This window comes from Hyla sarda, chromosome 2 (genome assembly GCF_029499605.1).
Source record: "Hyla sarda isolate aHylSar1 chromosome 2, aHylSar1.hap1, whole genome shotgun sequence".
NCBI lineage: Eukaryota > Metazoa > Chordata > Amphibia > Anura > Hylidae > Hyla > Hyla sarda.
The window spans coordinates 267,412,824-267,428,585 of NC_079190.1; the positions used below are offsets into that span (position 1 = coordinate 267,412,824).

The window sequence follows — 15,762 nt, forward strand, 5'->3', positions numbered from 1 at the left end:
GCCTGTTTGTTAGTTTGGACAAATGTTATGAATCTTAAAGGGCAAATGTACCAAGACCAGTGCATTCATATGCCAGTCATATAAAATATGGCTGGACCATAGCATCAATAAAAGCCCTTTATGCCTTCTGTCTCAACCCCATTCCTCGTAGTCTGTAAGCTCTCACGAGCAGGGCCCTCACTCTTCCTGTTTGAATAGTTAGTGTGTAATATTGTTATGTCTGATACTTGTCTTTATTTGTACCCTAAAACTGTAAAGTGCTGCGGAATCTGTTGGTGCTATATAAATAAAATTATTATTCAATTATTATTAGGTAAATTGCCGCCCCTCTAACCTACACAGGATTTATTGAGAGGCACATGCCTCTCAATAAATCTGGCATTTCGGAGGCTGCCTGTGCAGTAGCTTTAGAAATGTATGCCAGCTTTGAGCTGCTGTATATTATTATTGGCACTCATCATTGCTCATTCCATTCCAGACTTAGATTCTGGGTCTGTAGGAGAGCAATCTAGTGGGAGACAGCTACCACAGATGCACACTGGTACCCATGACTGGTGAGGTATGGGATATGTTTGTCTGCATCTTAATTCAATGAAGTAAAAGGAACAAGCAATGTGAGTGACACTCTTTTCTTACCCTTTTAGATTTTTAACAAATTTTAGTGAATTCGGTGCAAGGGGAGGCCACACCCCCTTCACACCATGCCATGTACTCTCTGCCTGCCCACTTGGTGAGCGCTGTATAGCAACTGGGACTTATTGTTTGTTTGGTGTAGCCTTAATAAATCTCTTACTGAGGAAAGCATGAAAACTGCTTTGCAGATTCTCAACAGAATCAACAGAAATCAATAGTTCTGAGCTTTAGTTGATCTTTACTTAATCTACTATCTACCTATGCCCTAATATAGCTTATAACTGCTGTACCAGGTAACCATTTTCCACACCATAAATTATTTTAAAGGGGTACTCCGGTAAAAAAAAAAATGTTTTCAAATCAACTGGTGCTAGAAAGTTTACAGGTTTGTAAATTACTTGTATTTAAAATTCTTAATCCTTTCAGTATTTGTCAGCTGTTCTATGCTCCAGAGGAAGTTGTGTAGTTTTTGTCTTGTGTCAGGAACTGTCCAGAGCAGGAGCAAATCCCATAGTAAACCTCTCCTGCTCTGGACAGTTCCTGATATGGACAGAGATGGCAGCAGAGGGCACTGTGGTCACACTGGAAAGAACTATGCAACTTCCTCTGTGATATACAACAGCTAATAAGTACTGGAATGCTTAAGATTTTTAAATAGGAGTAATTTACAAATCTGTTTAACTTTCTGGCACCAGTTGATTATTTTCTACCTGAGTTCCCCTTTAAGTAATATATTCAATTTTACTTATGGTAAAAGCCACAATTTAACTTACAGCCACGTTAGGATGGTACTCTGAAATATATACAGTTTAGATTTTTTTTTTAAGTAAATATAGTATGGCAAACATGCCAACAAACAATGGATTTTTATGTGCTGAAATAAATGTGTTTGTAGTAGCTGTAGATTTAAGAACAATATATTGTTTAACTTTATGTATCTTTATGGATTGCATGAAGCCTGTAGACATTGCCTTTTTAAAAGGATAAGTTCCTTTTTTCTTTCACTTGCAAGATCTAATGAATAAATTCAGATATATATAGTTCCCTGCAATATACAGTTGTTGTCTTTTTTTTTTAGCACTCAATGTTTCCTTAATGGAATCCTGTATTTCCAAAACCACATGGAGTTTTATCTCCTACCAAACTCCAAGGCAATGTCTGCGCAGCATTTCATTCACTTAGAAGGAACCATAATGGCTTTATAGGCTACTTGACCTGCATGGCTTCAAGACATCCTAGTGGTAAGAAGATCCAAGTCATTACAGAAAAAAAAGCAAATTCCCATCAAAATCCTGCTGTTTATTCCTTCCCTTGATAACACAGACTCGTCATAAAGGGTTTCACACACATATTCAACTACATATTACATTTAACAGAAGGAAAGCCTGCTTAATATGTGCATACTACTTATACTATATCCATTTATTATAATTTCTAAGAACAATTCAAATAGCCTATCTTCTTCTGTACTTATAGATTTAAATTAATTTTACATTTAGTTTTAAATTTACAACCTAACCAGTGGTGGCACTCAATAAGTCAATACTTGGGAAGCCATGGTTCTCAATCCCGACATCGTTGACAGTGCTTTGCCTATTCAAGGGCTAACATCAATCAGCTTGGTTGGTTCATGAAAGCAAGTCCCTTAGGCTGGGTTCACATATGTCAGTTGTCCGGCACAGTTTCCCTCCGGCGTGCACTGGAGGGAAACTGATTCTTGAACCGATCCCATTCATTTGAATGGGACAGTTCACAATCATCCAGCGTCTCAATTTTGATGGCAGATGGTTGGACACGCCGGACAGCATCGAACATGGGAAAGCAGCAGAAATAATGGACGTCGGATACCATACAATTTTTCATCAGTTGCCTCGAGATCTAGGCTGAGTTCACCTATGCGAGATGCCGGACATATGTGAACCCAGCCTAACTTAGTCACTCAGTCAATGAGTAGCAGCACCTTCCTATTAGAGATGAGCTCATCAACTTGGACAGAATTGAAAGCATTACAAATTTAAAAAAAAAATAATTGCAAATAAATAAATAAATAAAATGTGTCAAGGGAATTGGTTCAGCAGCAGGTACTTACAGTGAAGCATACTTTGTATACCTGTTACTTAACCAACACAGTGACTGTTTCTGAACACTGTTTATAAGCCCCAATTAAAACCCTAGACCCTAACATATAGAAGGAGTTAGGCTGCTTTCATACTATAGAAGTTTTCATTTTAAAGATCCATTATAATGACCCGTTAACAAAACCATTAAAAACGGCAGTTACAAAATCCCATTAAAGTCTATGGGATTTTTACATTACTCGTTTTAACCCCTTCATAGCCCATTATTAATAATGGCCATTATTTTGTGAAGGGAGAAAGTAACAGGAGAAATAGTGCATGCACTATTTTTCTCGTTACTTTCTCCAGTCACAAAGTTATGTCCGTTACTAATAAAGGGCTATGACTGGTTAAAATGGGTAATGTAAAAATCCCCTAGACTATAATGGGGTTTTGTAACATCCGCTTAATGGCTGATTTTAATGGTTTTGTTAACGGGTCATTATAATGGATCTTTGAAATGGAGAATTCTATAGTGTGAAAGAAGCCTTACTGTGCCATCTTTTGATGATAGGTACTGGGTTGTGCCATAAGACCCATAGCCATAAGACCCAACCAAGACCCATAGCCATAATAGTTTGCATTCGTAAAAGTCTTCCCCTCTTGGAGGCACTACTACTTAAAGCAGAGGGGGATCTCTAATTTCAGTCAAGGTCCACTGAGCAGATGTTAAGAGAATGGACACTGGAAATAATTAAATTGATTATAAAGATTAGATGTACAGATGCTGTACCCATGTGTGTCAAAGTCTTTACGCTGACTGCATCTGCAAAAACATCTGTGAAGAAAACATAATTTTTATTGGCATGCAAAAAAGATACATCCAGCCATAAACAGTATGGGAGAGATTTATCAAAAACTGTGCAGATGAAAAGTTTACCAATTCCCCATAGTAAACAATCAGATTGCCTCTTTAATTTTTTTAGAGGTCTTTTTAAAAATAAAAAAATTGATCTGAGTGGTTGCTATGGACAACTGGTAAACTTTTCCTCTGCACTGGTTTTGCTAAATCTCCCCCTATGACTCTCCTTCCCTCCTCCCGAATGTATAAGGTTCTCCAATATTCTTTATTTATTTAGTGCACACATGCAGCAATATTCATTTTACATTTAAATATTGTTGCCACAATTTCAAGTATCATTCTGGTACCCTTTCCTGCATGTAAATGCTTTGACTAATCTAAAATGCGTAACTTAACGTTAACCTTTAAGGACTAATAAATAATTTAGATAAAATCTATTAAATGTTCTAATTGCTAAAAATAAATAAAAAATATTCCAATTAATTACTATCATTATCATTTGGACCATTAAACAGGTCATCAGCCTTTGGGGAGATTTGGCTCAGGGTGAATTATTTAAAGTCAGAAACCCTCAACATTAACCTTTATGAACCTAAACTAAAAGTTGACATTATATAGAGTTTAGAAAAGCTCACATTATTCCCTCTATTTACATGGTTTATGAAATGAATTACCCATATACTCAGTAAATAGGAAATTTCTCCTTTTCTGTAGCATAACTGCAGTTTCACATTTGGTGTTTTTCCAAAATACATGATATAAAAATGTATTGAATTTTTAAGTGCAAAAACACTGCAAACCCCATGATAGCTAAAGTCAATAGGCAAATATAAACTGCTATACCTATAATATTTTTTTCTTCTGGCTTTTTGTTTGTGTTTTTTCTCACTTTTGTTTTAAGGGTCAACGGCAGTTTTTAAAAAACGTAACATCCTATATCTTTTATTTTATCCAGTTAAGATAGGATATGCCAAGCAGTTCTCTTACACCACCTTTTCAAGGTAGCTTTCCCTTAAAGTCAGTGTTTCACTCCAACTAAAATTATAAGAAACTGACCGGGAATGTGTGTCATACCAGAAATCTTTCCAGAAGGGAAGATTACCCATTTGTAGACAGCTGTTTCTGTGTTTTTGCCCTTTGTTAAGCTGGACTAAATAAAACACTAATAACATTTTATTAATATTAAGAGGAGTTTAGACTAATAGAAGCAGAACAGAAGAAACCAAGATAAATAATTTGTTGTATAGTCACCGCCTTATGCCCGTTTTAAACCTAAAGTGACTTCCTCTGTCTGACCCTGCTCTTCCATGTGTCAATCTTTAGTATATTCCCAGGTTTGTACTCCTAGCCTGATCTTTGACTCTGCCTTTGTGCTTTTGTTTGCTCTTTCTGCATTGTTGTACTCTTCTGACTCACGCATCAGTTCTGTTATTGTCGTTTCTTCCTCTTGCCGACAAGGATGATGTCCTAATCATCTTATGGTTTAAATGTAAACTTTCTTGCAAGGGTCCCAGGAAAAGACCACAAACATCCCTTAGATCCATATCTTGCTTAAGTTAGCACCATACCCGTTATAGTGCAAGTTTCCTCTGTCTTAAGATATGGTGACCTTAAGCATCCCAAATATCTGTTAAGAGAAAATGTGTTATCAAAACTGGACAATCATCTTAAGAATTGTAGGAAATACCCTAGATGGCATAAGGAGTTAGGCTACATTTACATCACTTTTTAGGGATACGGTATCAGGATCCAGCAGGATAATTTGAAAACAGCTGCTGATGTATCCCTGCCAGACCCATGCTGCACCCTATTCATGTCAATTAGCCAGAAGGAATCAGCTAGTGACTCCAGTTGGCTCATTGGACCAAATTAATTTTTGTTGCTGGACAGAAAACAGTGGTCTGCTGCGCTTTCAGTCCAGCATCAAAAACTGATACAGTTCAAAAATGAGCTTAGTGACTCCGTCCGGCGCATTGAATTGAATGGGGTGTGGCATGGGTCTGGCAGAGATACAGCAGCAACCGGTTTTTACATTATCCCTGCTTTATTCCAAAATCGTGGTGTGAACGCCCCCTTACTCATCTTTTCTTTATTACTAAAATGTGTAGGAATTTATAGAACAATAAATTCCAACAGTTCATAACTTCTATGACAGTAGCGTACAGAGGCAGGGGTACGTATACACAGAAAGCTTATGGCAGCTGTGTCAACAAGCAAACAAGTAGCGGTGTAATTATCTGTAAATTAGAAGAGTCTGAATGTTTCTTTAAAGGTGACTGAGAAAATAGATCTCAAATCCTTGAAACGTTTGCAGCGACATGCTCTGTTTTCCTGAAAACCACATTAGCATGTTTTGATTAAAGGTAATTAGAGGCATATTCTCGATACATTACAGAATTTGTTTTGTAACTCCCAGCAAAGGCATTACATTGAATTTAATTAGTTTACAGTGTGTTATTAATGACTTTAATTGGCTGTTACAATTCTCTGATCATGTTTCCTGACTACATCTCATCTTCAGAATGGATGGGAGTATATCTGAAGACGGGAACCTGGAGTTTCTTCTAAAACGTGCTTTACAACTGCTAAGTTATGCCCGGTTGTTGCCTGGTAAATTGCTCACCCACACTGTACTTCTTTGTGTGCCATCTTCAAACTAAAATATAAATGGCCAAGTCAGTTTTCATATATCTACCTATAATACACTATATCGTTCATAAAGGGGTATGTGTCTATTGGGACAATCGTGCCCATGATTCTGCCTACTCACTTATATAGATGGAATGCAACAGAGCGTGATAGGTTGGTAGAGGAGAAGGAAAAACAGATTTTACCTGAGGAGAGTGCACGATTTATACATTTCAGGCTGAATGCACATGCAGATTGATAGTGGCAGGTTGTACATGGCCAAATAGGTCAACTAAAGCTAGTTATTAAGAGGAGTATTTTGTTTTTTGTCTTGTAAAGTAACTTCTTTATAGAAAATAACCTTATTACCTGATTTGTAAATATAAATCTATTTAAAATTCTACATTCTTACCTTTCTTATACCAGTTCATAAACCTCTGTCTCTGCAGAAACTATCTGCCATCTGAATAAAACGAAAACAAGGTATCAGTCATGTGACCCCAGAATTAAAGGAGAACTCTGGAGGGGAAAAAAATGGTTTCCAGAAAGAAAAAAATAATTGTTGACAGATTTGTAAATTACTTCTATTTAAAAATCTTAACCCCAAAGTACTTATCAGCTGCTGTATACTACAGAGAAAGTTCTGATGACCGGACAGATCTCTCTACACCTCTATCCATGTCAGGAACTGTCCAGAGCAGGACCAAATACCCAAAGCAAACCTCTCCTGCTCTGGACAGTTCCTGACACAGACAGAGGCATCAGCAAAGAGCATGTGGTCAGACTGGAAGGGACGACACAACTTCCTGAGGAGCATACAGCAGTTGATAAGTCCTGAAGGTTGACAAATGTGTGTAACTTAGTGGCACCAGTTCATTTGAAAATATATATTTTTTTTTACTCCTGACAACCAGTTGGCAGTTGGAAGGGTTAATAAGTTAGCCAGACCTGGTGGACAGAAGTGCTTCACTGTCGTCCCTCCTATAGCATGGAGATATCATGTTTTACACTCACAATAAGAGTCTGTGGCAGAATGATTCTACATTTTGGTCACAAACTCAGGTGCACAGTGACCAAAAGAATCAACATTTGCTGTAGGATCAGTCAAACATTTGGCAGCTTTCCTTGACTCACAAATAACCAAATATGATATGTAGATTGATCTATTGTGTGTGGTAAACAAATACATAATCCTTTGCAAGTAAACAGGATTAGTTAGCCCCATAGGCATTGTACTCCGCTGTGTATTTAAGAGGATGTTTAACTCGTTGTTTCTAAATAAAATAGATGTGTTCACATTAATCAAGTTGAAGTCTTTTTTAGGCATAATTGAGTCCATTGAATAAAGACGATCTATAAGTTTATTTGGATCCTAACAACAACTGTTTTTATTTAGAATATCTTTAATTATTGTCAATGAAACTGTGTTTTCAAAACAATGTGCCTCCGGCTGTTGCTGTTATCTTCATATATCAATGATAAACGCTTCGATAAACAAATAGATGATGACCCTTGATAAAAAAATGAATACCTCTTAAAATGGTCATTTTAAACTTACATATTAAATGAGTACTGCAGTGTTAGACACTTATCCCCGATTCGCAGGATAGGGGATAAGTGTCTGATCGCCGGGTCAAACCACTGGGACCCCCGCGATCTCCCGTACGGGGACCCGGCATTGCCACAGCTCTGTGGTGCTAATGCGTATGTTATCGACCTTATTGAGGATGAGGGCATGTCCCCTCCATACAGTTCTATGGGAGAGGCGGGGATGCACGAACGCCATGCTGCGGCCGACACACGCCTCCTGCACGGAGCTGGAGCCCCATATAGGAGATGGCAAGGAGTCCCAGTGTTTGGACCCCATGCGATCAGACACTTATCCCCTGTCCTGCGGATAGGGGATATGTGTCTAACATTGCAGATCTCCTTTAACCCCTTAAATGGGCACTGTCACCAACTTGATTTTTTGATATGTTGTAGTACTTATGTACTACAACATATCTCTAATATACTTTTATTATAATTTTTTTTTGTTAAAATGGTTTAATTTACATTTAAAAAACGGCCACTAGGGGTCTCCCTCCTAGTGGCCGGCTGCAGCCTGGCATGATGTCACGCCTGAAAAAGGACTGATTTTGGCCTGGCAATCATTCCTTTTTCAGTTAGGCTGCACTCGCTCCTTGCCTGTCAATCAGACAGGCAGGGAGCAAGCGCATTGGCTCCCTGGCCACTGGCTGGGAGGCCACTCCTCCCACACATCGCCGCTTCGTGGCCGCCGCTGCTGTCCCTGCACACCCGCTGCCGGACTCTGCAGTAAGTGTAATGAGGGAACGGGGTATGCGGGAGGGGGGTTTGTGATGGAGGGAACAGGGTATGCGGGGAGGGGGTTTGTGATGGAGGGAACGGGGTATGGCGCGGGGTGGAGGGAGACGGAAGGGACGGGCTAGCACCGCAGCGCCGCATGTAACTAACTAATAGTTTATCTACACAGGGCGCCTCCAGCAGTTTCAATACCACAACTCCCAGCATGCCCTGACAGCCAATAGATGTCAGGGCAAGCTGGGAGTTGTAGTGGTGAAACAGCTGGAGGCACCCTGTGTAGATGAACTAAGGGGGGAAGTCCCCCCCAGCAGGCATCAGTGACGTGGTGCCTGCTGGGGAAGTCTGCCTGGTAGTGAGCACACTGCCAGGCAGACAAAATGCATTTTTAATATAGTAAAAATAAAAATTAAAAGCAGGGAGGGGGTTAGGGATAGATTGGCAATAGGCAGAGACAGAGAAAAAAAATAGGATGGTGAGAGCTACCCTTTAATGACAATGGATGTAAATGTACGTCATGGTGCCGTGGTACTTAACGTACTATGACGTACATTTACGCTCCGCCATGACCATGAGCACCGGACTGGTGCTCGCGTTATGTACGGCAGGTCCCAGCTGCTATCAGCAGCCAGGGACCCGCCGGTAATGGCAGACATTCACGAAAGTGCGGATGTCCACCGTTAACCCCTCAGATGCCGTGTTCATTACAGATCACGTCATCTGCACCAGTGCTTTAAATGGATGATCGGATCGCCCGCAGTGCTGCTGCAGGGATCCGATATTCCTTATTTTCGGATCGAGGTCCGTTCACCTGCCTCTGTCCATCTCCAGGGGTCTTCTGCTCTGGTCTGCGATCGAGCAGACCAGAGCAGAAGATCACCGATAACACTGATTAGTGCTATGCCCTATGCTATGAATAGTTCTCTATAGGGACTATTAAAGTGTAAAAAAAAATGTAAAATGTAAAAAAAAAGTTACAAAGATTTTTAAACTCCCCTCCCCAATAAAAATGTAAATCATCAGTTTTCCCCATTTTACCCCCAAAAAGTGTAAAAAAAAATAGTAATAAGCATATTTGGTATCGCCACGTGCATAAAAGTCTGAACTATCAAAATTTTTGTTAATTATCCCGTATGGTGAACAGCGTAAACACAAAAAAAATTTAAATACAAAATTGCTGCTTTTTTGTCACATTTTGTTCCAAAAAAATAATAAATAATGTTTTTTTTGTTTTTTTGTGCCGTACATTTTATGGTAAAATGAGTGATCTCATTACACAGTAAAATTGGTGATGCAAAAAACATGCTCTCATATGGGTCTGTGGATGGTTAAAGGGGTACTTAAGGGGTTAAAGGGGTACTTCAGTGGGGAAAAAAATGTAATCAACTGGCGCCAGAAAGTTAAACAGATTTGTAAATTACTGATTTGTAAATGACTTCTATTTAGAAATCTTAATCCTTCCAGTACTTATCCTTATATGCATGCTCCACAGGAAGTTGTATTTCTTTCTGGAGTTCTTTTCAGTCTGACCACAGTGCTCTCTGCTGACATCTCGTATAAGGAACTGTCAGCATAGAGGTGTCAACAGAGAGCACTGTGGTTAGACTGAAATACAACTTCCGCTGCAGTATACAGAAGCTAATAAGTACTGGTAGGATTAAGATTTTTAAATAGAATTTACAAATCTGTTTAACTTTCTGTCACCAGTTGATTAGGCGTGACCAAGCGTTTTTTGGTGACCAAGGTGACCAAGCGTTTTTTGCCGCGAAACGTTGCTGCAAGGACTCCCCTGAGTCCTCTTTCCTGTTCTCCCCCCGGACCCCACTGTACTGTGGATCATCACTTCATGTGCACCGTTTGATCTGAATAAACCATTATTAAGGGTGAGTGCTGCGCTGTCATATTTCTCTCTGCATCTACATCATCAATTTTTTGTCTATTGCTGCTTTGCACCGCCCAGTGTACAGTACAGGCTCCTGTTTTTTATATGTCCAATCTCTATTAGCAGGACCCCAGTGCCGAGTGCTCATCTTCTATTTTTCACACACACGATTTTAAAAAATAGTTCCACTGGAGTACCCCTTTAAAGGGAACCTGTCACCATAAAAATGCAGTCCAATATATCATTAGTATGCTATAAAGCAGGAGGAGCTGAGCAAATTTATATAAAGGGGGATTCAAAAAGGATGGGGCAGAATTATAGCCTTAGTATTCATGTTTCCTCCTTCTTCCATATCACCATCTTATATCACACTATGTAAACACATGTTAAATTTGGCTCTGTAAAATAAAAGCTGGGATATGATTGGTTGTTATAGGTTTTGCTTTTCTTGTCAGTCACTGGTCATATACCTTGATGTTACTTTAACTACTGGCCTTTACTTTTGCACCATTTTTTTGATCACCCCATATAGTTTTGTAGGAAAAGCATCAGTATTACTTGTTATTTTATCTCTGAGCCCATTTTGCCCAGTGGGTGGTCCTAACAGTCATTGGCAGCTTCTGTGTTTTAGTGCATACAAAGACAGCTGTCAGTCACTGATTAGGACCACCCACTAGACTCCTAAATCCAAGATAAGCAGAGATTTTTATGACTTAACTTCAAGTTAAAATAAATTGTTCTCCACAATATATATCAATCTTCTCAGCTTTCCCTGCTCTATAACATGATATTTGCAGCTCAGACCGCTTCACACTGTGATAAGCTCTCTTTAGGTTAGTGGCCCATTTATAGTAAACTATAGTAAGAAGCTTCAGCAAACATAGTTTTTATTAGAAAACAGGATTTCCTGTGTGATTTAGACAGTAAAAAAAATATAGAATATTAGGAAGAAGTATAAAATAACAACAAACCAGTCTAGCAGGTGTTCATGTAGCAGAAATGTTGGCAGTAAGGCTCCTTTCACACTATGAATTTTCCGTTTACAAACTTCCGTCACATGTTCCGTCACTACAGCTGCAAAACCCAGCCGTTACAAAACCCCTGACGGCTGTGACTAAATTGCATTGCAGCCTATGGGGTTTTGTAACTGCCCGTTTGCACCCGCATATGCCCATAATTCATTATGGGCGTTATATAGTGACGGGACATCGTGGCGGAAAAATTACTGCATGCAGTAATTTTTCCGCCACGATGTCCCGTCACTATATAACGCCCATAATGAATTACGGGCATATGCGGGTGCAAACAGGCAGTTACAAAACCCCATAGGCTGCAATGCAATTTAGTCACGGCCGTCAGGGGTTTTGCAACGGCCGGGTTTCGCCAATATAGTGACGGAACTTCTGGCGGAAGTTCCTAAACGGAACTATTTCACAGTGTGAAAGCAGCCTTAGCTTCCTTTCCATCCATGTTTATTCTTGTGTTTTTCAAATATGTCTATGTCTTTAAAAATTATTTTGCTTTTTATTGGAAGCTGGTGACTAAGACTTGCCTACATTTCGGATGTCCATGTAGCAGGGCCATCTACTGTAGCGGGCCTCATTTGGCTATAGCAAAATCTATTCCTGCAGTTCAAGAGCTTTGTATATAAATGAGATGCCATAACACAGATACTGTTGGGAACAATGATACAATGTGTTGATAATAGTTTTGCATACACAACCCCAAGAGCTTTTTTATTAGCTTTAAGTATGCACACATTTTATTATGCCAGCAGGAGCTTCAGTTATAGGTGTATGTACTGCATCCAACCTGTTCTGAAATTAGCAGAGCCCGAAGCAGCTTTTCTAAAACAAAGCATTTACCAAATGCCAATTCTCCACATCCTCTAAGACATTCTCCGCTGATGATTTATTTTTTTTTTTTTATTCAGCTGCCGGCCTATCCTGTATTGTAGGAGAAAGCCACCGGAGGACTCAAAGCCTGAGGCGGACATATTTGCTCCTAGTTTGGAAATCCTGAAAGCTGTTCAGGCAAATGTTGCAGCCAGGGGAGATGAATAGAGTTGGTATCATTGACCAAGTAATACATGCCAGCTTCGTAATTTCTCGCCAGTGAACTGTATATGAGATGTGCAAACAATGACATTATGAAGCTGTTGAAAATTGAGACTCTGGCATCTGCTTACACAAAGGGTGGTCTGAAAGCAGAGGGAGGCCTGACAATCAGACTGCCCATAGCTAAAACTTATTAGACTGCCATTTGCATACATTTACCTCACTTACATCGGCTTTGCTTTTCGCAGAGAATGCGCGAAACAATTATAAACATATTAGAAAGGCTGAATTATAGCTGTGCTAACTGGGTGTCTAAGCGACTTGTTAGCTGCTAATTGGTCTCCTAATTGTGCAATAAACAGTATGGGATGTCGAATAAAACCGCGTCCTTTTGCCATAGTTCCATGGGAAGGTAAAGCAACGCGGCAGGTATACAGAAGATAAGCAGAACCTGGCATTTTTGAATATCTTGAAAGAACTGATGTATTAGCTTTATTATATTGCTACTAAGTCCCACCAGTGTGTGCTTCATAGTTTTCATTTAGGAACCAATGAAAGGATACTTTAATATGTAGCCCCCTGGAATTTAGATGCGTTATGGAATGGCATTCAATGCTGCAGAACTGTAGTAAATAGATTTATTATTATTGCTTTCCTTTTAAATATTTATTATCTGTAAGAAGTCAAACCTTTTATTTATTCTTATTCAGTTTGAGGGGGAAAAAAAGCTTGTTCTGACCACAATGGTGTGTTATGTGGCACTATAAAATGGAATTCTAAACATGCAGTATTCTTTACAGTATTAATCAGAACTGAGGAATGAAATAAAGACACCCTCAACTTGCTGAAAACCAAGCTGTATTTTCTTTGCATACCATTTGCTCTCTTCTATTTAGGTGGAATACAATGTTATATAAGACCTATCCATTGTTTCTGTCTCCTAACCCTTTCATGACATAGTGCCTTAAAATTCCCTACTTTACCCTACTGTAATAAGTATGAGTGTAATAATCACTGGGCTATCTATATGAATAAGAAATATTTCCTCTTCCACTGCTGAGAATAGATAGTCCAGGGGTGGTTTATTGTAGCTGCTGTTGTTGCTTAATGGACTTTGAACTCTAGGAGCTTCCATGTCTTTCGTTTATAAAGCTAGGGCTCTGCCGCAACAAGGAGTTACCTGTAAATCACAGTAAAAAATGTCACATAAGGCAGGTAATAGTGCATTCTTGAGCTCAGCCAGAACCACTTTCTCTGCCTATTTGGGTATCTGCCCTTAATAGCAGATCCACAACGCAAAGGTGTCATAGGTCAAAGCAATAAATTAAACTGTACAAAGGTCAGAATAACCAGGAAAGACAGACAAATAATTATAATATTGGAGTCAAAAAGGCCAGGTCTTTACAAGAGAAAGCAGTGCAGTACCAAAGTAGAAGACAGGAGAATGGTCAGGAGACAATAGACGAGGGTCAAATATGCACAATATAGCAAAGCAGGAGCAAGACAAGAGCGAGTGCTGATAAAGACAAACAAACCTCAGCAATGGATGGCAGGCTGACTAGAAATTTATATGCACCCAAGAAGGATTTAGATAAAGGGGGCAGATGTGTTTGGCTCCAAGCCCCCTGATAAGACCAGGCATTGCGGCAACTATGCATGAAGTTAGAAATCTAATTTCACAGTTTTATTGTGGTATTGAGTCACCATATAGCTGTCAAAAAAAAAAGATTAAAAAACAAAGAGGGCAGCACCCTGTGTAATACTGTGTATAAAGATAAATGGCAAGAAGCAATGAGATCCCCAGAAAAAGTGAACACACATCTGCTATCACCTTGGTATCTTGCATATCACCAAGATTCTGGGATAGATTTGGGTCAATGAGGTGAAGCCTTCCTGTGCAAAGACTGATATCCAATGCATAAACCTTTATAGAAGCAGAGCAGAGAAACATTTAATGTATTTAAATGGGCACTGCCAGATATAAAGAGTTTTATATGTTGTACATTTTTGCAAAACAATAGTTTTTCTAATATACACTGCTCAAAAAACTAAAGGGAACACTTAAACAACACAATGTAACTCCAAGTCAATCACACTTCTGTGAAATCACACTGTCCACTCAGGAAGCAACACTGATTGGCAATCAATTTCACATGTTGTTGTGCAAATAGAATAGACAACAGGTGGAAATTATAGGCAATTAGCAAGACACCCCCAATAAAGAAGTGTTTCTGCAGGTGGGGACCACAGACCACTTCTCAGTTCCTATGCTTCCTGGCTGATGTTTTGGTCACTTTTGAATGCAGGTGGTGCTTTCACTCTACTGGTAGCATGAGAAGGAGTTTACAACCGACACAAGTGGCTCAGGTAGTGCAGCTCATCCAGGATGGCACATCAATGCGAGCTGTGGCAAGAAGGTTTGCTGTGTCTGTCAGTGTAGTGTCCAGAGCATGGAGATGCTACCAGGAGACAGGCCAGTACATCAGGAGGCCAAAGGAGGGCAACAACCCAGCAACAGGACTGCTACCTCTGCCTTTGTGCAAGGAGGAGCAGGAGGAACACTGCCAGAGCCCTGCAACATGACCTCCAGCAGGCCACAAATGTGCATGTGTCCACTCAAACGGTCAGAAACAGACTCTATGAGGGTGGTATGAGGACTCGACGTCCACAGGTGGGGGTTGTGCTTACAGCCCAACACCGTGCAGGATGTTTGGCATTTGCCAAAGAACAGCAAGAGTGGGAAATTAGCCACTGGCGCCCTGTGCTCTTCAAAAACAGGTTCACACTGAGCAAATGTGACAGACGTGACAGAGTCTGGAGATGCCGTGGAGAACATTCTTCTGCCTGCAACATCCTCCAGCATGACTGGTTTGGTGGTAGGTCAGTAATGGTGTGGAGTGAGACATTTCTTTGGGGGGCCGCACATGTTCTTGCCAGAGGTAGCCTGACTGCCATTAGGTACTGAGATGAGATCCTCAGACCCCTTGTGAGACCATATGCTTGTGCGGTTGGCTCTGGGTTCCTTCTAATGCAAGACAATGCTAGACCTCATGTGGCTGGAGTGTGTCAGCAGTTCCTGCAAGAGGAAGGCATTGATGCTATGGAGTGGCCCGCTCATTCCCCAGACCTGAATTGGATTGATCACATCTGGGACATCACGTCTCGCTCTATCCACCAACACCACATAGCACCAAAAACTGTCCAGAAGTTGGTGGATGCTTTAGTCCAGGTCTGGGAGGACATCCCTCAGGAGACCATCCGCCACCTCTTCAGGAGCATGCCCAGGCATTGTAGGGAGGTCATACGGGCATGTGGAGGCTA

At 40.1% G+C, this 15,762-nt stretch overlaps 1 protein-coding gene across 2 annotated transcripts in view; it reads left to right on the forward strand.

The window, feature by feature from the left end:
* Positions 1-15,762, forward strand: part of EPHA10 (EPH receptor A10) — a 691,916-nt gene that overhangs the window by 159,968 nt on the left and 516,186 nt on the right. The window contains exon 4 of one of the 2 annotated variants that reach the window (XM_056557122.1): positions 12,318-12,421. The exons of the other annotated variant lie outside the window; for it this stretch is intronic. Within the exon in view, the coding sequence (XP_056413097.1) occupies positions 12,318-12,406 (89 nt within the window). The 3' untranslated portion in view covers positions 12,407-12,421. Of the gene's footprint in view, positions 1-12,317; positions 12,422-15,762 lie in introns of those variants that run through there. 2 annotated transcript variants of the gene reach the window in all.